This window comes from Pan paniscus, chromosome 9, assembly GCF_029289425.2.
Source record: "Pan paniscus chromosome 9, NHGRI_mPanPan1-v2.0_pri, whole genome shotgun sequence".
Lineage (NCBI taxonomy): Eukaryota > Metazoa > Chordata > Mammalia > Primates > Hominidae > Pan > Pan paniscus.
The window spans coordinates 115,892,387-115,914,824 of NC_073258.2; the positions used below are offsets into that span (position 1 = coordinate 115,892,387).

At 39.4% G+C, this 22,438-nt stretch overlaps 1 protein-coding gene across 10 annotated transcripts in view; it reads right to left on the reverse strand.

Moving 5' to 3' along the window:
* CADM1 (cell adhesion molecule 1) overlaps positions 1-22,438 on the reverse strand; it is a 339,666-nt gene that overhangs the window by 19,004 nt on the left and 298,224 nt on the right. For 4 of the 10 annotated variants that reach the window (XR_008620266.2, XM_034933750.3, XM_003820095.4 and 1 more), the window contains 2 exons: positions 14,819-14,851; positions 7,300-7,353 (listed from right to left, as the gene is read on the reverse strand). The exons of 3 other annotated variants lie outside the window; for them this stretch is intronic. Coding sequence is in view for 5 of the 7 variants with exons in the window: in XM_034933750.3 (XP_034789641.3) it covers positions 7,300-7,353; positions 14,819-14,851 (87 nt within the window). In the remaining 2 variants the exon portion in view is untranslated. The remainder of the gene's footprint in view (positions 1-7,299; positions 7,354-14,818; positions 14,852-22,438) is intronic. 3 more of the 10 variants (XR_008620267.2, XM_003820094.4, XM_008973527.4) reach the window with 1 other exon arrangement.

Sequence of the window (22,438 nt, forward strand, 5' to 3'; positions counted from 1 at the left end):
CAAAAGGACACCAAGCTTTCTACCTCTGAGAAGGAGTGAAGGGTGACACAATGATACACAATAAAGTATGCAGCATGAGGCATGACAGCCACATTGCACTGGGTCACCCTCACATCTCAAACATCCCTGGTTCAGGCTGTAAGGCACATTTAGCAACATGGTGCTTAAACGCACACTTTAACTCTTTTCATAGGTCATAAACTACCTCAGCTCTCATTTTTACGTTTAAGCCATGGGGAGGTTCTAACGGTATTAGTCTTCCTACTTCTGTTTAGGGACAGTTCAGATGCTCAGCGTTCTGTGCTTCCCCCATCCGTGGATGACTGGAGGAAAAGAATTGTTGCTGACTTTTTTGCAACAGTTCTGTCACATGGCTCAGTTTTAGTTCCTTTCCTGGGTGGAGATCTTGCTGGACAAGTCAGTTTAATTACAAACTCTCAGAATCGGTATTTGTAATGGAAATGCTGCCTCCAGCTTCCTAGGGTTGTAGGGATTAGTCTATTTCAGAGAAAGCTTAGTGACTATGATGTCATTTGTTACTTCTTGCTAGGAAGAAAGAAAAAGCCTGGTAGTGGATTTCCCAAATCTGAAGCAAAACCATAATCTGACCTAAAAAAAAAATGACACTTAAGAAAACCTGGCACCATCTGAAAAATGTAGCTACCCATTCTCATCATCTATTGTAGCTCCCGTCCATGGCAACAAAAATAAGTGTGCATTTTAAAAAGCACAACTTTATTACTGAAGGGGAACAAACTGAATGGCATGCGCTGACAAAATGCCACATTATTTGCTAATCCTAATATGTTATTCTTCTTTAAGATTTGCTTTTCTCAGCACCAATTCAATTATAGATGCTACAAATCCTTCTGACATTTAATTCCCTCTTGTCAGAGAGTAGTAAATGTATACAGTACATGCACAGCTTTCCCATTAAGATGTTAATATATATTGGAGCACACTAGCCTTTGTGCAGCATAACCTTTCTTTTCTGTCTTCTTAGAAAGTGGACGAGAAGGAATAAACGTAAAGCAAGAAAATCATGAAGACTCCCATATAGCATCCCAGGCATCTAATACTACACGTCAGCTGCATTCAATTCTAGCAATGTAACTGCATCTATACTAACGTTTCAAAGGAGCTATGTTAAGCTACTTAAAGGAAAACTGCAGTGATCATCCTCATTGTGCCACCCAGAGCTCAGTATGTGTTCATTTAAATTAGAAGTACTGCACACAGATTTTGGCTGTACCTTGTCACTACTCAAATGATCAGGACTCAGGGCTCTCTTAGACTATCACTGGCTACATTGCTTTCCAGAAACAGGCCTGAACAGGGGACGAGCTAGGAGCTCATCTCCTGCATGGTCCATTGGAAAGAGCACTGGACTTGCTGTCGTTTCTGGGACAGAACTTGAGCTTCGTTACTTTTCTCTGTGACTTCAGGCAAGTCAATGAGGCACTCTGAGCCACTGAGTACAATTACGTACTTCACAGGGTCACTTTGAGAGGCCACTGTTTTCATTTCCTGAGCCAAATGAAAGTGCCTATTTGGCTCAGGGCTTGGAGTATCATAGGGACTTGGTGTTTGCCAAATTCAAATCTCCTGTATTAGAGCCTAAGGAGGGCTTTTCCAGTTCTTATCACCGACCCAAGGCAAATAATTACCAGTTCGTTAGGGGTAAGCGTGGTACTGCATACTCAGCATTGCCCACACATGGTAAGATGCCCAATAAACACTTACTGAGTTGAAGTCACCAAGTTCTTTTCATTTATACAGAATTGACAAACTGTGTAACTAATGGCTTAGCTGTCCTTTATGAAGGTCAAGGCTGTGGGCCTGGCAGGTGAAGGCCGTCTGATTCAAGTTTCGATTCAAGTGTACCATTTGAGTATCAGGATATTAAATACTATTGTAGCTAAATATGAAAACAAGTGTTTTGGGTTTTTTCTTGTTGATTTTCTCCCCTCTCAAATTCCTTGATTTAGTTAATTTAACCATGAGTGGAAATGACTTGATCCAATAGGATGCAAGATTTCTCCCAAGGCATTTAACACCGCCAGAGACACCAAAAGTCGTGCTTGAGTCCACTCTGTTCATCTCATGATAGCACAGATTTAGAAATGTGATCATCTTTTCCATTTTAAGCAACAGGAAGGCACTGAGGATGACACCAGAGTTTCCCTTAAAGGAATATACGCCTGATAAACAGGACAGTTGTCGAGTATTTCCAAACATACATTTCCCACTAGAATCTCTCTCTGGAGAAAGATGCTTCAGTGGACCTCAGGCATTTGGGGGTGTGAGGAAGATGGATTAATGAATATGGTGAAGTCACCCCAAAGCAGTGTCCAACCTGTAGAACTAGAATTCACACTCACCGTGGCCTGCCAACTTTTTAACTTTGGAAGAAAAGTTCCCGTTTGATGGTCTCCTCCCTTCCCACGGTGGAAACAGGAGCATGTTGGATTATGAGAAAGACCAGCAGCAGGATGCAGTTCAAACACATTGCGGGGAAGTCGTGGGTGAGCTGGCATGGACCCAATGTGATTTCTTCAGTCTACTGCCTTGTATGAAACTCAATTTTAAAAGGGAATTGATGTGGTTTAACCTTTTCCAGCCATCACTTTCCCATGGCACTTAGGGTCACCTCCCAGGGGAAACTGATCCCATAATTTAGGGGAATCAGTGGGACAATAGTACTAAACTACTGAAGCAGAGTTTAGGTCTTCTTTGAAGAGAAAGAGCTTGATTTGATGCTGGGAAAAAAAATCTTCCCAGGTTAGTCAGCACATTGCTCTATGCCTGATGGGCTGCAGAGAGCCTGACTTTTCCCTCATTCCCCGGGTGCGCACAGTGAATTGAAAAGGGTCAAGAGGATTACCAAAGGCCCCAGCACACAGGAAGCTGTGGATTTCATAGGGGGAAAGGTGGCCCCTGCAAACCAAAGTCCTCTATTTCCTCTAGAGCCAGGAAGACCCATGCTTCGTTTCTGTCTCCTAAGCAAACCGTTTAGCCGTTTGGGTCCCAGTTTCCTCATTTATAAATGGAGACCAAGAGCCCTTCCTTAACAATCTCAGGAGATTTTCATGAAAATCTTCTATTATCTGGCTCATTCTCATCTATCTGGGTCTTCCTGTCCCAATGGCCTTCCCTGGTAAACTTTTCTAAACTGACCTCCACCTTCTTCCAGCCCCAGCCCTCACTTCCACTTTATCCGGTTTTATTGTTTCACAGCATTTGTCACTGTCCAAGATTAACTCGTGTTTTGAGTCTGTCTCCCTCAGTAGGGTGTCACGGTAGGAGAGCAGGGGCCCTGGCTCCTGGAGGCCATGGCAGCTCCAGCTCCTGTTGGTCTTGTTCACTGCAGCATCCCTGGTGCCCAGCCCAGAGCCCAGCACAAGGATCTCAAATAATTTTGTTGAATGAATAAAGATCAAACAAAGTAATATGTGTGAAAGAGCTTTCTAAGTTACAAAGTATGATACAGATACAAGCCATATCATGCCACACTTTAGATTTATGGGCCATAACTTAAATATATCTATACAGCCCATCTGGTTTTTAATGTTTTATTATCATTATTGTTGTTATTACTCTACCAAGGGAATAAAATAGCCTGTTTGCCAAATCTGGGCCACTCTTTATGTGGGGGTTAGGAAAGAGTTCCCCCTAAATGGTACAGCTACTGACAGTTTCTCACACACATTTCAAGTAAGTTTAGCCAGGACTTAAGACACTCCCAGTAACCGGAAGGCCATATATCCCCACCTCCAGGACTGATAATCTAAATCAAAAGAGCTTTAAGTGCTCCTATTAGCTAAATGTAGGTTTGTTATTTTATTTATTTTTTGAGATGGAGTCTCTTTCTGTTGCCCAGGCTGGAGTACAGTGGCGTCATCTCGGCTTACTGCAACCTCCACCTCCTCGTTCAAGCAATTCTCCTCAGTCAACCCCTGCTCCCCCGCCCCCAAGTAGCTGGGACTATAGGTGCATGCCACCACGCCTGGCTAATTTTTGTGTTTTTAGTAGAGATGGGGTTTTGCCATGTTGGCCAGGCTGGTCTCGAATTCCTGACCTCAAGTGATCCACCCGTCTCAGCTTCCCAAAGTGCTGGGATTACAGGTGTAAGCCATCGCGCCCAGCTAAATATAGGCTATATTTTGAAGCCGTGTTTCTTGTATAATCCATTTAGGGGACTGCAGTTGGTTCACCTAGATTCTTCCTAACACCTAGATGAGGGTTAGCAAAGCCATTTAGAATTGCCCTCCGAGGCCCATGCTTTCTTTTTTGGATCGCGAGGGACATGTTGTAGGAGTTTTCCAGATCACTTTCTTGTTTGTAGGACAAGAGCTGATAACATGTTTTGAGGAATCATGACAGCTCTGGAATTTCTTTTTGGTGCCTTTGCTTCCAAATCAGAAGACTGATGGATTTCTTGAACTGTGCTGGAGGGCCATTTTCTGGCACACTGTGTATTTACCACCTCACTCCACTAAACAGTTCCCCAAGGCCCCTCCACTGCTGAAGGGAGAGAGGCAGTTGGAGACATTTTGAAAAAGTTTTAAAATAAAATAGAAGGATAAATATGCTTAAAGCTATTCTATTCCACATGAGTGGCAATAACCACCAGCTGTCACCAGGAAAGAGCAGATGTAATTGACAAAACAATTCAAAACTCTTATGGATCCATCATCCATAAAGTTAACACCCAAAAAGTAAATGAAAGGGTTCAAAGTAGAACTGGGTAAGCTCCCCAGGCCTGCCAATAATTAAATCACGGAACTACATACGAGCATAATTTCTTTATGCAGATTAAAGAGGAGGATCAGCTGGGCAACTTGCTTTGCTGGGTGAGAATGGAGCACCATATGTTGCTTATGAAACTGTCATTAATGAAGGTAGCACTGGTGCGTGGGGGAGGTCGGGGCAAAGGGGACAAAAGGAAAATAGACCATCATTATTTGGAAGGAAATTGAGTACGTAACATTTATCCATAATATGGAAAGGAGGAAATTTCTACCCTGATGCAGCAGGGAATGGATGATATTATTCATTACCACAGTTTAGCATTAAATGTGCAACACCTACTCTAATTTATTGACGGACTGTTTAAGACGGGTGTTAACCGGTTTGTCTTGTATTATAATTGAATTCAGTCTCTAGGCTACAGAAATTTGAGAAGTTCATCCTTTCTCAATCAATATGCTCCCCTTCAGTGACCCATTTCAAGACAGCTTCATAAAAATAATGTATTTTGTTTTAATAAATTTAAACACTATGACAGCTGCTCAATTTTTATTGGTTGTTTTTTTTTTCCCTTCAGATGTCTCTTTGCTGCTGAGTGAAGCCAAGCTCACAATCAATAGTAATTGATTAATCAGCATCCCCTTTGAACAAAGGTGCTAATCAGTTTTTGATTAGTTCATCAAACCAGATGCAAAGGCAGCCCGGCCCAGCCTGATAGTTCATCAGTGTTCTACATGACTTACGGCTCCTGAGCAATATATGACTGCAGTGTTCCTGCAGGGAGTGGGGGAGGGGGACAACATAATTATTAATTTAACTGAATTATTATGAACACAAACAGTTGTTGGTTTATTGCTTCTGACTTGGGTGATTGATAGAACTGCAGCAGGGACCCATCTGACATGGCGCAGTGCTGAGGCCCAGAGTATTCCTAATTGATGATGCTGGTGGAAGGGGTGGATGGCTGATTCAGTCACATTTTCCTAAAGAGGAGAAAAATGACTTTTGCATATCTGAGTGATCCTTGTCTGGCTATTGTGCCAAGAGGGATCAGGGCCAACACACCCACCAGCTTTCTTAGGATCTTTGAGAAGATCCAATTGCCAGGGCTACTGTATCAAAGAGAGTTGTTTTCTTTACGGTCAATCAGAACTGAGACTGTCTATCACCAGAAATGCAAGCAGAAATTGCTTACTTCCAGCATCACATTTTACGTAGGGAGAAGGACTTATCCACCCTTATTTTAAAATAAAACTAGGTAAATGTTTTTGCAACTTCTCCAACTACACCACAAAGAAGTGGCAAAAAATGAAACACTCTCTTGATTGGCTGGCTATCTTTCTAATCTATTTATTTATCTATGCATTGGGATTTGGAAATTCATTCATTCATCCAATAAGTGTCAACTGGGTACTTAGTACATGACAGGTGTACAACAGTGAACAAAACCAGCATGGCCTCCTGGAGCTTCCAGTCTGTAGAAAAATAAATCCAACAGCTAAACTCAAACTACAGGCTACATAACAGCAAAGTGAAGATATCCCTGAGGTTCGTCAGAAGCACGTAGTTGGTAATAAATCTATTGCACTTTGAAAAATCGAGTAGTACTATCTTATTCTCTCACCGGGTCAGACTTATAGTTAAGGACTGCACCTCAATAGCCAACTATTAAAAGGAGCTTCAGTAAAAGCGCCTCTGGAATCTTTCTTTCCAATAGGCTTGAGTAAGTGTCTACAGTCCTATGACTTAATTTCTCCACTGCAATAACAAGAAGGGCCTTGCTTACTGACTTATTAAGTGATGGATGGAAAGGTTTAAGCCATAGCTGGTTGGCAGTTAAGTCCCACAACATCATGGAAGCTCATATAATTGTTTAGCTCTGACCACTTTAAATCTCCTCCCTCCCTCCTTTGTAGGATATGCTTCTTATTCTGGATTAGTAACACCTAAATCCTGGAATCAAGCATGAAACCTACTTTTGCAAGAGCTCAGTGTGCTGTGAAAGAGGTCTGAGGTAGATAATTAGTTTACATCATGGTGTGTGACAAAACAATTGCTCCCCCCTCCTCCCTGCCCTTCCCCACCCCTGACTTCTAAGATAACTACAACATGGCTATTCTAGTCCCCTCCACAGAAGTAGGCAGTCAATGAGTTGCTTGTTTTTTTTTTTTTTAAAAAGATCTTGTCACATAATCCAACATCCTTAAATTGCTTTGTAATACAACAAAATTTCTCCCGACACATTATATATCTAGGACATAAACATTATTTGAAGCCACTGAACAGAGGGGCTTTAGTACAATCCCAAAGGTAACTTGTCCTCTCCTGCATTAATTAAATTGTCCCCATTCTGAAATATAAATATCACTACCACAGAGAAAACAGGTGAGTGGGTGACCGGGGAGGAAGACAGTATTGATACAAATTTGTTTTGTGTTAGTCTCAAAATCCACACTGATTGCTCAGCAAACCAAATGGCCATTTTGTAGAAGTGGATAGAGCACCCACAGGTTGGACACTGCAGTGCCTTACCTAATGACTAGCCCTTACCTGAGAGGTCCTCACTGTCCAGTTCTTCTGCGGAATTGGGCAACTGAGTAAGGCCTTACAAGTAAAAACAAATCGTTTTTCTTTTCATTCCTCGAGGGACATAAACAAAACACTTAAGAACTGAGGATGAATTTCTTTAAAAACATGAGCCAAATCTCTTGCTATCTATGTTTTTGATAGCATGAATGTATTAATCCATAAGTACATTTCTTCAATTATGTAATTTTGTTCTTAATACGCAATCGAGGCAGAAAGATTCCTCAGTCTCCACTGTTCAAAGGACATGAAACATGAAGGTGAATGCTTAAAATCACTCATTCATAACAGCATGCAAAAAGAAAAAAAATCAATAAAGCCTGATTGTTAGCTGTCGATGCTCTGATATCTCTTAAATAAAAATGTATTTAGATGTTACATACTGATGTATGTACGTTTTATTTCGCATTTTACTGTAAATTGAAATCCGCTGCCAATACTGACAAACACAGTTCATTATCAATTTATGATGATCTTGGATCACATATTTCAAAATGGTACAGCATCTGCTAACTGCAGATTGCAGGTTATGCCTTCATCAGAAAATCTGATTCGCAAAATGATTTTTTTAAAAAAGAGAATTTCATAAATCAATGGTATTCCTGAAAAATAAAACCCTCAAAGCTGAAAAAGCAGTTAGGTCAGGAGGTAATCAAATCGGGGCTTGAAATGCCTATATCCGAGTCAATTCCAATGCTGGCCAGCTGAGATGCTTCTCAGCTAGCTCTGATTTGAATTAAAAGGGGTGAAGAGGGAAGTAGATAAACAATGGGAGGCTCAGACAGGAGATGGTTTCCATTTCCTTTTGCTTTATTTGTGAGCTGATCCTTTAATGAAGTTTATTTAATAACACAAAATGTTAGACATTCAAGGTGGCTTTACTTGTTCTTTGCTGTTCTGCTCAAAGTCCGGTGTGACTAACTGCTTAGGTCTTTTAAGTTGCACAGCAGTTTGCTCATACTTCTCTAGTCAGATTTGTCCCTTTTGAAGATGTCTGTGGACCTAATAAACTGCAAGGTCTTTGGAGAAGCAAGTTGTGTTTATTTTTGCATCTTTCCCTTCTGCTACAGCCAACCCACAAAGTGTATTCTCAGTGAGTATTTGTTGAATTAATAATTTGGGAATAATGCCCAATCAGAGCATAAAAGCAACCAAAACAAATGCTTTTGAAACAAGTAATGTCAAACTGATCACTATTTTTAAAGGCCCAAATGAACCACAACAGTCATGTGCAAATGATCACTGAAGCCTGCATTTTGTAAGTTGCTTTATAGAGAAACCAAACGAACATTGATAGCCAGGTCAATTCTGTGAAAGACGGCTGTCACACCATCAACCCTTGAGGAAGAAGAACTTCCATCATGACCCTTGGGTGCTAATAGTTAACGGCAGGTGCTGATTAAAAATGGGAAGATTTTGAGCCCACAGGTATTCCCAAACTATAGATTTAGGCAACTAAAGGGAAAGCAGTGAGCAATGCAATCAATTATAGAGGCAACTGAGTAGAGATGATATCCATTTGTTCTGAAATCTGATTGGTTGACAGTATTCCTATTTCTAATTGGCTTATACATTGTATAAAGACTGATGAATACAATTATTTAAATAACTGTTATAAATAGGCAACATAAAGTACTCCTTTGTAGTTAATTATAAATTTGCAGTTCTCAGAAGGCTAATCTCTCACTTCTACCTGGCCCAACAAATATCAAAGCGTCCTACATATGTGCTTGGTGCCCACTGAACCACATTAAACAAGGATGTTTCAAGTAGGTAGCTTTACTGCTGAAGGCTTATTTCCTCAGGGAGGGCATTAGAAAGCTAATTAAAAAACCCAAAAAGACAAATATGTTTATGAAATATCATTGATATGCAAAGGTTTCCATTAAAAGCAACAGACAGTTGATATACACCTCATTAAAGTGGAAACTGTCATTTTTAATGGCATAAACTTTAAAATATATCAAGTTATCTGGAATCTACTGCTTGGATTACATTCTAAAGCAGGAAGCCATTTAGGCTAGTGGCGTTAAATTTGTTTTTGTAGCACTATTATATTGTGTGAACCTACAATACTCTGCCATAGTTGGACAATTTCTGAATAAATATAATTCAAAAGAATTTACTGAAGCACTGGGTGTACAAGTGGGGACGAGCAAAATTTATCTCCTAAAAATGATTTGGCTTAGGTATTTTTCTTTCATGTTAAAAATTATACACTTTTCATTTTCTCAACGAAAAAGACAAAGACATATTTTATGAAGCAGAGAACATTCTTCAAAAGGAGACTTCACTCTAACAATAAGTGGGAAATTACTTCTTGTGTATTCTCTTGAAACTTTCATATCATCCATTAAGGCCCCTTTCTAGTCACTGCTAATTAAAATGTATTCAACATATGTCTTTAAACTTTGTTAAACAAATGAAAGTTTACTTTTTGTCCATATGGGATTATTTTTGAGCAATTAATAAAGTCCTAAAGATGCAAACATGGTAATTTAATATATGCATGATAGCCATCTCTTCTGCAGAGATGAGTATTTAACTTTTTCATGGTGCTACAATGTGCAATAACATACCCTAAGCCGGCTCAAGTAATGCTTTTGCAGTTGTGATTCTTCCTTTTCAACAGTAATTGCTGGCTTCTAAAAGTGATACAATGTGGCCATTTAAAACCAGGGTAAGAAAAACCTCAAAAAATTAGAAACAGTAAGAAATTCTAGAGGTATTAAATCAATTCAAGGTCAAATATGATTTAAATGCTTATGGGCTCAGTTTTTCAGGGTATCATTTTTTTTTCCAGAAAATTTTGAAATAGAATGATCTTAAAACCTCCAGAAAACAAAAACTTAGCCCACCGGCCCTAGTACCATTCCCATTATGAAAAACAAAGTAGGCGATGGTCTCTCTCTTACCTAAGCAGCATACATCTGATCACTTGGCCATATTATGGAAACTCTTACTTCCACCACCAGCCATGAGTTCAGACGCCCCCAGTAGTTTTAATCTAAAAACTCAGTCATCCTGTTCTTCCTGCTTTGTCAGCTTTTGTGGAGAGTTTTCCCTTCTTCCCATTAGCAGAAATTTGGTTCACGCCGTTAGACAGTAGCACATTGTTTCCAAACTGCATATCAAGGCTGAAACACAATCTTCAGGTCCTGCAGCCATTCGTAAACCTCTTGAGCTTTGCTCTTGTGTAGAACGTACAATGTCTGCAGAGTCCCGTGACTGAATGACAGCCTTTGAATGCCATTGTTATGTGCTCATACAGAGAGATGTACATAGCGGCACATACACAGATGGTGGACATAGCGGTTGTAGTAATGCGCACTGCTGGCTATGTTTCTTTAAAATGGGCTTAAGAATTTCCCCACAACTGAATATAAAGTATAATAAGAAAATTGTATGTGCTTTTAGAATTTGACCATGGTTTGCATTATTTATAAACGAGTCGGGAAAAGGAAGAGCTACAGGGGCAGTTTTCTAAGGGCTGTGCTCGTAGGGTACGAGCATGTAGCTAGCACAGGCCAAACATTCTGAAACCAAAACTGAAAATGAGAAATTCTTCTTCAGAGGGGTTTCCAGTTTGCGTCTTACCACAATTGCATACTGAATTAAGAACAATTTAAAAACTCATTGGGGATATGAAAATTCATGAGATCATCAGCCTCTACTGTATTAAGAGGTGAAAAAGCAAGAGGACAGGTAGACTTGAAAATAATAAAATGGAGAGGGGAGAGAAGGGGCACAGAGAGAAAGAGAGAGAGACAGAGACAGAGAGACCTCAAACCCAGAGGAAGCCAGCTGACTGCAGTGCAGCAAAAGCACAAGCACTATTCCAGACCATGGGCATGCTGTCACCCGACCCCTCACATTGGGGAGGAGGGTGGGGAAGGGGAGAGGGGACACACAGGGCAGAAGGAACAAGGCACAAGACACAGAAGCGCCCACATATGAACAAACAAAAACCATCACACGCACCCACACATCAAGAACATAATGACTACACCATCCGTGCGTTAAATCACTCATGCATTTCTCAGACCATGTGGTATCAGGATTTGGCAGAGTGTTTTTTGCATTGCTCAACATGCACACATAACACAGGATTCTTCCTGTCCAGGCCTTAAGGATGAGCTCCAAAAACACAAATGCTCAAGATCCTTATTCAAAGAAGATCCCTTGTGTCAGCCTAGTCTAAAAATCCCATTCTTAACACTCACATTTATCTTTACTATCAATTAAATCCTTAAAAGCACATTGTGGCTGATTGTTGTTTGGCTTTCTTTTTGGAGAAAATCCACTTGATTTTGAATCATGCCCATGCACTTCTAACCTTTCAATACATGCTTATTCCAATCAGATATTGGTAAGAACAAATGGTCAACATACATAAACAACTGGTATAAACTTCATACATACTCTAGCAAAACAAGCTTGAATAAAATATTTTAATGAGTCTTCAAAGGGAAAGCTTTAAAAATTTTTATTTTTTCTTTTCCTTTTTATAAAAACACAGAAATATAGAAGGAAATCCAGTATGAAAACTTTTAAGACCAAATAAGATGCCCATAGCTGATTGACTTAATGTCTTGTCATTTAAGTTGCTAAGTTATCAAACCATTCAACATTTCTAGGCCCAGATCACCATAACAAACATCTTGAGATTATTCTCAAATGAATCTAAGTCAAATGGTTGCTGTAATGAAGAAGTTGGGTTTTCAGCTACAATTCACCAGAATAAAATCAGTTCTGTATCATCATCTCTTTGGAAATCTCAGATGTTGCTTTGTAATTTCCACCATGTTCTATTACCTTTTCTATCCTGACAACTGACCTGGAAGTTTTTCCCCCACATCAAGCAAAATTTTAGATATTATCTGGCTTTCATGACAGCTTCTTTGCTGTGGGTTAAAGAGTATGCTCTTTAAAACAGTGGCTGGAGCCCTTTGTGAAGATGCTACGAGGATTTTGGACAAGGTAAAGGATGTATTTATAAGTGTATTATACAGGGATCAGCCTAGATTATCTATCACTTTTCTATCCCTCTGCCGTTAAGATGTCAAATTCCAAGTATATATATATAAAATACAATAAATCCCTTGGCTCTAGGTGTATTCTTCATGCACCGCTAGTCAATAACATCCTACTGAGGTTTCACCAACTTGAACATCGTCTCCAAACTAATAGGAAGGCAGTTGCTTCTCACAGTACACAAACACCCCTATTACCTGCCACAGAAATGCTATAAAGTCCCATTCCAAGTGTCTCTTCCTTATACCACAAAAAGAGATCACCTTCTCTCTCTCTCTCTCTCCAGGCAAAGACCTGATTAAAACTAGTACTCTAAAATCAGGATCAGCCTGTAAGTTAACTTCTTATTTTTCAGATGAGGGGACAAATTTCCTACTTCGAATAGCCTATCCAACTCTGAGACCTACATCCACTAGAGTCACGTTAAGAACATGAATTTTATTGAAGGGACCTAGAAAATAGAATTCTGGAGCTTTAGGAGACAAATGGTCAATATTTCTTCAAGGATCTCACAGAATTTAGGAATTGTATGGTTACATTATATCAGGGGTGTCCAATCTTTTAGCTTCCCTGGACCACATTGGAAGAAGGATTGTCTTGGGCCACACATTAAATACACTAACAATGATAGCTGATGAACCAAAAAAAAAAAAAAAATCGCAAAACAATCTCACACTGTTTTAAGAAAGTTTATGAATTTGTGTTGGGCCGCATTCGAAGCCGTCCTGGGCCGCAGGTGGTCCATACGCTATGGGTTGGACGAGCTTGCATTTTACCTTGTAGTTAATTACAGTAAGCTCAAAACTTAAAGTATCTTAAAAAGAAACTTAAGTATCTTAAAAAAATAGAATAAAATCTCTCTAACTACATTAAAATAACCCTTTGAGAATAATCGATAAAAGTCAGGAGGTGCTCAATTAATTATGAAACCTACAAATAACTGAGCTTAATGGACTGCAATGCCTGAGATGTAGCAAGCACTATGGGGCATTACCTTAGAAAGTGGAAGTTTTATACCTAATTGATTTCTCATGACTGTCAGCATACCTAGCCCCTTTAAGTTATTTTATGAACTTTTCCCTTTGCACCAATGACCAGAAAGGGCAGAAAGAAATAGGAATGGGGTGAGGAAGGATATATTGCTCAGTACCTAAGTTCGTTTTGCTTTCTCAGAATTCGTCATAGGAAAGTCAAAAGATGGGGTGACCTGCCAAGCATCAAGGCCTGACCTTCAAGGACAGCTCCTACAGAGCTCAGAGATTTTCCAACTGGTGAGTTATCAAATGTAGGTCTCTAAGTGAGTCAGTCTGTGCCAGGAAATGTTTCTCTAAAAGTTGAATTAACATGGCAGGGTTGGCTGATCACCTCTTGTCATTTAAATGATAGATTTCCACCCTGTACAACAACAGGCAAAGTGATTAAAGTAGGCCCTTTACCAAATAATTCCCTTGGATTCAATTATTAAAATTCAGCCCAGTTTTAAACTAACATATCTTTTCTAAGTACAGTCTTGTCAGGGCTAGATTTGAGCTAAGTAATAAAGTAATATACAGATGAAACATGATTCTCATTTTCTGATTGGAGAGACATAGAAAAGTTAATAGACTTATTCCAATCCAGTAAGTCATTGGTGAGATGGGGAAAAAGAGATCATATTTCCTGATGCCCCTCCTGAGCTTTAACTCACTCAGTTTTTATCACTTTGTGGTTAAAAACGTATTACTATTTTACCTGCAAGCCACACACACACCAGTAACTTATTTAAAGTCCCAGTTAATGCTGATAAAATTGACATATGGTATCATTCTTGGTTTGGAGGAGTTTTCTGCCAAATGTGAGCATAAAGTTATGTGAACACATAGAGATTAGGAGTGAACCAGTGAGGGGTGGTGGGGTACATATGATTAGCAACATAATTAAAGTCATGACCTTTCTAAAGAAGAACAATGACCTTCCTCATCAGAAGCTCACGATTTTAAACAGGAATCTTCTTCCCTGGTCTACCCTTCCATCTCAACTTTACTAAGTGACACAAATGACTCCTTCAAGATTTACCTGGGACTATGGCCTATATATAAACAAAGCAACTGGGCCTTTAATTCAGATGTTACAATTTTCCTGCAAATACTCGTTTGTTTGAAGCCCCATGTATTTCAAGGTTTGGTGGAGTTTTATAAGTAAGGAGGACTCTGTGCCACTGAAACTCCTACAATTCCAGCCACCCAGTGGGGAGAAGGTCTCATCTCAGCTTGCATCCATTGGCTACTGAACTCACAACAGAAATGACAAGACTCGACATCTTTTCAAACCTTAAAAAATTATAGTATATTTATGAGGTCAGTCTACTTGAAACATGATTTCCCTTGAAGACTACATTTCTCTTTTTCCCAGGCTTGCCTTGCCTCTCAGCAGTGCTGAGAAAGTAGATAAACAGTAATGTGATACCAACCGTGAACTGCTGGTTCTGTCGTCGCCGTTGTGTCTACAGACGGGAACAGAGGATTGGAGGAAGGGAAGAAACAGGAGGAACGGCATGCAAAAAAAGGGAAAATGGAAAAAAATGGAACAGATAATATATGAGCAAGCTTTCAAAGAACATCGCGTGACAAGCAATAATAAATGAAAAGCAAAAAGCATTTGAAGTGAGTTGCACTGTTTTAAGACATGCCTTGAGCTCAAAGCTGCGAGCCAGTGAGGAAAACAGTAAATTCTTTGGTTCTGGGGGTCTTGCCAGGACACATATATTTGCTAGTCAATAGTCAGGTGGACATGCAAAGTGATGAGAAACACCAGTGCAAACTCAGTGGCTGGTAGATGGCTCTTAAAGCATCAAGGCTCAGGACTGCGACAGAAAAGCTCAGTCGAAAGGCCGGTTAAACAATGGATTCATAACATTCAAACATTGCCTTTGTTTTAACCCAACCCACCCGGGCACTTGGGCTTCTTGACTGCCAATTAGGCATCACTGAATCAATCACACTTTTAGGATCCTTTTACTGCTTATGCTCAGATGCCTGTAGATGAATAGACAGGTTTAAGTTTTCCATCCAGTGTATTATTTCAGCATAGTTTAGCCAGAAAGTTCAATTAACTAGGAGGCCATGGCAATGAACATGTTCAAGGTTTTCACAGATTAGCTTCTATACACACACACACACAAACACACACATTCATTCTTCACTCTAAACCTCTTCATGTTAAAATCCAAGAGCAGAAGCCTTTCATGAAAACACCCAAGTTCACACAATCTGCCAAATGCCGCTTCTAATCATATGACATTCCAAAAATTTAAGTATCCAGCCATCCTTTTGCTCACAATTCAGAACCATGTCCACCGTTCTGAGGGGCTGGGAGTCCTGCTTTCATGGCTGGAGTAGGAGAGAGTGCAGTTTTTTGTTTTTGTTTTTTCTTTTTCCATTGCTAGATGAACTTGCTGTGGAAGGAAATGTATTTTGTCTTTTTCTTCTTCTATTTCTGATGCTGTTCAAGTTTTCTCCTTCTTCTACCAGGCTTCTAAGCCAAGCCTGCTGTACTTGCTCCTGTTCACAAGAAATTCCTCCAAGGAGCTCAAGGAATTTTCTCTTTATTTTTGGCTACAGGGGAAGTGGAATAAATATCTAACAAAATGCAGGGTGACATTCTTTTTCCAGAGTCATTTTATCACCACTCTTCTAGTCAACCTCATTCCAATGTCAACCCATCTGGCCATACTTTCATTTTGAGTTCTAAACTTCCCAGGCACATTCCTTCTACGACTCATTGTTGGCAAAAAGGAATGGTGATACTGAGACAGGAGTTAGTTATCTCTAGTCAAATGGTGGTGGTTGAAGTAAGATTCTGGGTTAAACTGCAAGCAAGCAGTTCACTGTCCTTTTGTAGAATGCAGCTATTTAGCTGGTAATTGCTTTCATGAGCTGTGGAGACGCCAAAAGACTTTCTGATTCAACACAGGCAATGTTTAAATGCACTGGAACTTCATATGAAGCTTTTTTTGGGGGCAAATGAGCCTGGTGCTTCTGATGTATAAATGTGACACATGAATTCACACCGGCGTTCCCCTTCAGTTGGCATGCTTTCCAGAGGATCCTATACCATCAAAAATTAGATCCCTTCTAAGGAGCCAGAATTAACCAGAAGTCTGAAAGGCCAATGTAGCTTAATATTACTGATAGCTTAGTTTCTGATGAATAGATGAAGGAAAGAGAAACATACAATATACCGCATAAGAACAAAATACTTACAAGTCAAGTCTGTGTGCATAAAATAGCAGTAAAAAACAATAAACTGTACAGTTGAAACACACTCTGTCACAGATTCTCCTGACACAGATGACACATTTCCTTAGTTGAAACATCCAAGTGCAGCATTAGGTACTTTAAATTTGAGGGGCAGGATCAAATGCCCATTTGTACAGAAACATTTATATGCATGTTAATACATTTTATAGATAGGCATTGGCTCCTTTCCAAAATTACAAAAAAAAATCAACACTCTGGCTCATTATTTTGTAGTAGCTCTTCTAATATGCTTTCTTTTCTTTTCTTTTTTTTTCTTTTTTTTTCTTTTTTTTTTTTTGAGATGGAGTTTCGCTCTTGTTGCCCAGGCTGGAGTGCAATGGCGTGATCTTGGCTCACCACAACCTCCGGTTCCTGCATTCAAGCGATTCTCCTGCCTCAGCCTCCTGAGTAGCTGGGATTACTGGCATGTGCCACCACGCCTGGCTAATTTTGTATTTTTAGTGGAGACAGGGCTTCTCCATGTTGGTCAGGCTGGTCTCAAACTCCAGACCTCAGGTGATCCACCGCCTCGGCCTCCCAAAGTGCTGGGATTACAGGCATGAGGCGCCGTGCCCGGCATAAGCTTTATTTTCACCAGGTAAATAATTAAGTACAAATGATAGAAGGGCAGGGGGTGGAGTAAGACCTAAGAGTTAGAGTCATCAAAAATAATATCAGCCTTAACCAGTGACCCCAATTTACTGTCTTCCTACATCACAACATCATGTCAGCTTTAAGATGAAATTAAACCAAGTGAAGCTAGGCGTCTGCTCCTAGGTGAGTACTAGAAAATAAATGAAGGAAAATCCACAGTGCATCTTGCTTCCCCGTTCTGGGGATGGGAAATCCATCAACTGCACCCAAAAGGGGAGGAAAGGGGGATGTTGAGAAGAAAAAACACATTCTAAAATGGTTAACAGCAAACACATGTTCAAGTCACACACACGATTACTGCAGCTGGAAATGGCAAAACCATGAGCAGCAACGGGGTAGGAGACTGCAGGAGAAACACAGGCTGGCTACAAAGTTCAGAGCAAGATTGATGGTGTGTCTGGGGAGTCACTGACTCCATTTCTCTAAGAGCATCTGGTATGCTACTTGAACAGAGGTTATTTTCAAGTAAAGAATTAAGAAAACATTCTTTAGAAGTAACTTTGTGCTCCCTGCAGGAGACCACGATGACAGAATCTAATTCTCCTTCATAATTGCATTATGACTTCATGCAGAAACCACAGACACCCTGGCTCTGAAGTGAGTGCAACTCTGTGAGTCAGGATTTATTAGGGTATCTTAATCAGAAAGCTGGAGAAATGTGCAAACACACCCTGTGAATCAACTTGTGTGGTGACCATATTGTTGGGTAACATTCTAAGCATAGAGGCAAAATGCAAATACTAAATTTCAATGTAAGTGATAAATGCTGTAATCAGCTTGAAAAATGAAAATGTCTAATTGCCCTAACAAAGCCTTTTTAAAACCTCATCTTGCTGCTGCCTTAAAAAAAAAAAAAACATCTTTGAGCTAGCCCATGAGAAAAACAGGTCACAAAAAATTGAGCTGGACTTATGGTGGTGTTGGGTTATACAGACATTTAAAAGGCCTAGCTGAGCTACTGTCTCTTATTTTAATTTTAATTACAAAGAGAGCAAATTTATTATACATTTATATTATATGGCCAAGAAAAAACAATCCCGTCTTCTTGAAAACCCAGTAAGTGTGTACGGTCTTAACAGTCACTCTCTGGCTATTTTATGAGTACAGTGAAACAAGGTATCCAAAGAAGGGCCCAGCACTATTATTTGAAAGATGCACATTCTACTCAAAATTGACTTCTCTTCTTAGTCTCCTAGTCCTACAGTTTATCAGACCCCATCTTGAATAAATGAAACATCACATACATTTATTGTGGCAGTATATTTACAAAATAAAAAAAGCTCTGACAATGTGTGAAATTAGAGACACTAGCAATTTAAGTAGCAAAAAAAAAAAAAAAAAAATACTGCAGGAGAGGCAGCTGGGCAATATTTAGTTGAAACAGTCACGTGTAAGCTCCACTGTGGCACATTCTAATCCTTTCATATGGATTCTCTCCAACTTAGAATTGTTCATTGAGTGTGACAGACTGGGGGTTTAAAACTAATCCATAAATTGGTCCATGGTCTCAAACACAACGGGTGCCATAAATGAAAATGAAAATCCTAGAACAAAATTAAATTTACAACCTTAAATATTTTTCCCCCAATTGATCTGCGGTGCTCCTGCTTTACAATGTGCAGACTGCAAGCCTGCATTTTAGGGTGTGTTTGAGTAAGGTGTACATTAAAAAAATGCACGGTGTGATAACCCACAATCTACTCAAAACCAGAGCTTAATTGTAAAAAATTTAAATTCTCTCATTTTTGATTGTCATAAGCCTAAATGAAAGCATACTAAGCAGTCAGACATATTTTAATACACTTTCTCCCAGTTTATTTTCTTAACTAAAGTCAATAAGAAGCCAATGGGTTTTCTTAATTGAATTCCCCTTCAGTTTGTGTTATGGAGGTGCTTTAAATCTAGACACTAGGGCAGGCAAGGAATTCCCCTGACAATTTTATTTTCATAGTTGTGCTGTGCTGGCCAATATATATTAAATATATGGTGGGTTTTTTTTTTCTTCTCTTTCAAGTTATTTGAACTCGATCGAAAACAAAAATAACTGCTGGAAAATTAAACTCTGGAATTTATTTTCTCTTGGTTTCCTGGCTAATTTTCTTTCCATCTATGTTATGTTTTAATCAAACTCCCCTGTCTTAGGGATGGGAGAAGTGGATAGGAACAGAACGAAAACTAAAAGGCCAAAGTAGGAGAGACAGGATAAAGCTCTCTTCCTTGTTAAAGTCACCTCCTCTGTGAGTGAAGAGATTGTGTGCTACAGAACAGCAGCAACGGGGGATGATTTTTTTTTTTTGGATAAGCAATTTCAAGTTTTGTTAAAAGCTTCTTCAGAATTGTTCACTAGTGCTGTTGTGCCCCTGAGATCTTTTCATTTGCAAACCAGATGTTCTGCAAAATAATAGGAATCTGTACAGTGGTTTCATTTAACAAGAAAAACAATTCCTATATCATGTTGTGTGTGAATACTCAGTGGAAGGGGGTACAGAAAAGAGGAAGGCAGAGGGGAGGCAAGGAGAAGAAGAGGGTGTTGCCACGAGGGTAGTGATGGAGACAGGAAAGAGGCTCTCTGTAAGTTGTAGCACATTTTTAAGTCTTGGCAAATTTTGTGTTAGATATGGGAGGGCTGGGTCCTTCCAGTCAAGTCTTTTATTTTTCACTACCAAGATAGCTGTAAACATCACTTTTTAATTCTGGGAAACCTGCATTCACAGTATTATTTGTTTGCTTTGTTGATTAGGTCTTTAGTATGAAAACATGTCACATCTTTATCTCCAGGATTATTTTTAAAATAAACAGCATAAAGTTATTGAAATTATGACAGACGCATTAAAAACTTTTCCACTAGCATCACATTTCTCATTCATTTTTTAAAAAATATGGGGTCAGGTGGCCTCCATCACTGTAGTATTCAAGTCTTTTCTCATTCTCTCCTAAATCAATATAGGTCAAAAGCTGGTTAGCTATGTTGTTATTTGTAACAGGTTTACAATTATCAGAAAAAAAATGTAGACACTTAAGACAGTATGAAGAAAAATGGACACATACTTTTTGGAGTAAAAACTTGAAAAGGTGGCTTATTATGTAAAAGGTGGCTCATGAGTATTTACTAGTGCCCCCAAAATATTCTTGTCACTAGGTATACTGGCATATCAATAACACTTGATGAATATTCAATAAATGCTGAATGAAAAATAATCTTATGAAGCAGATGTCAACTCTAGAAAAAAAGGCAATTTAGTAAACATTCTAGGATGAAGATGTGTATCTCCTAGCAAGAGTGGCCTAATCTATGCCTGAAACATAAATACATGCAAAATAAACACACATTGAAGATAGATGCTTGAAGTAACATTGGACCTTCATGCATAACTTCCAAAATGCCATCCTTTCTTATCCACATTTTGTCCCTTCTTTGATGGCACAGACCAAAGTCCACTGTGACACTCTCCTCAGCATCTGTGGCACCTTCTGCCTGTGCCACCGAATCACCCCAATTGTACAGTATCTCTTATTGGGTTCCAATGTGTGTAACCTGTTCTCGCAACCACATGATAAGGGGTTTAGGGAGTATTTTGTCTCCATAAGCACTAGCATCGTGCTGTACATATTATGGGCACTCAATATTTGTTGAGTGCATAACTTAAAGCAGACCAGCTCTTGAACCATGCAAATATCAACAGCAAAGAGTAGGAATCATTAGGCTAAGACCCTGGGGAATAGCCAGCTGTATTTGGAGGAAAGCTCTCTATCATCATTTAGATGGTCATGACATAGATTCAGTCTTAAGGACAGGTGTGCTTCTTTGCTTTGTACCTAAGGAACTAAAAACATGTGTTCTGGTGTCAAGTTTCCCCACTTGGGCATATTCTATACATATCACTGAAGGATAAAGGCTATACCCACCTTCTTTATTTATGTGATCCAATCCATATTACACATAACAAAAGCTTATGATTTCAGACTATGAAAGCCAAAAATAATAATGCGGGCCTGGGGGTAGGAATCATTTGCTACAAGCTATATTGGTTTTTGAGTACTTAGATACCAATAAGAAAAGCCTGGCTATTTTCTTTTCCTAGGAACACAAAATATTTAATTGGGTACGTACTTTTAAAAAGAGGAAAACTCATTTAGAAATGACCTACTTCATTCTTATGAAAGGATTTTTTAATGTGTTTCAGAATTTGGCCCTATAGCTATTCATTTCTTATTCTAAGGTGGTTTTAATTTTTTAATTTATGACAGTCACATGTCTAGTGTGACCTCCAGGTTGAACTCCTCCCAGCCTGAATTTTCTCTGTAAGTTGCTAAGGGTATTTAAAACTGAGTGTGGAGTCCTTTCTATGATATTCCTCATCAAGCATCTAACTCAAGATGCAACCAGGTACAAACAAAACAACAGCCACGCTAACTAGGAAGGGAAACACAACATGCTTTCCTGAGATGATTACAGGAAAAAGTTTGATCCAACTGGAAGACAGGGGCTAATACTATCACAGCAATGGGTAAGTTTATGTACACCTAACACACAAAGTCAACTAATTACAAAGAAAGTTAAAAACAAGACAGAACAAACACTCCCTACTCACTCACACTCCCCCACCTCCTCCCGCCACCCCAGCATGGCATCAGGGTTTTCTTCTATTCTAGTTTTTGACAGGAATCTGTGTGAAGGACTCTTACCCGGGGTAATGGCTGGCTGTCTCCACTTTTTCACAAAGGATTCCAGGGACAATTTAAATTATGCAATTTATGCTTCCACATGACAGCATATGTCTTCATGAATGAAACCACATGGACAATTTGACACAATAAAAAAAAAGGAACAGGGGCTTGCCAATAGCAATAGTTGAAACAGAAATATATGGTCAGAATATCAATACACAGGAAAGAAAACAGACTCCAAGGAACCTCGTGGCAAATCATAGTGAGGCTCTGAATGGCTCCCAATCTAAAACTGTTTTATAGTTGGAAAAAAAATTTAATGGTACTATAATGGCTTAATGGTTTTAAAGCCACAACAAGTTGATACGGCAAGTTGACATCAAATACAGATGCTCCTTGACTTTCGATGGGGCTATGTCCCAATCGACCCACCCTAAGTTGAAAACATTGTAAGCTGGAAACCCATCTGA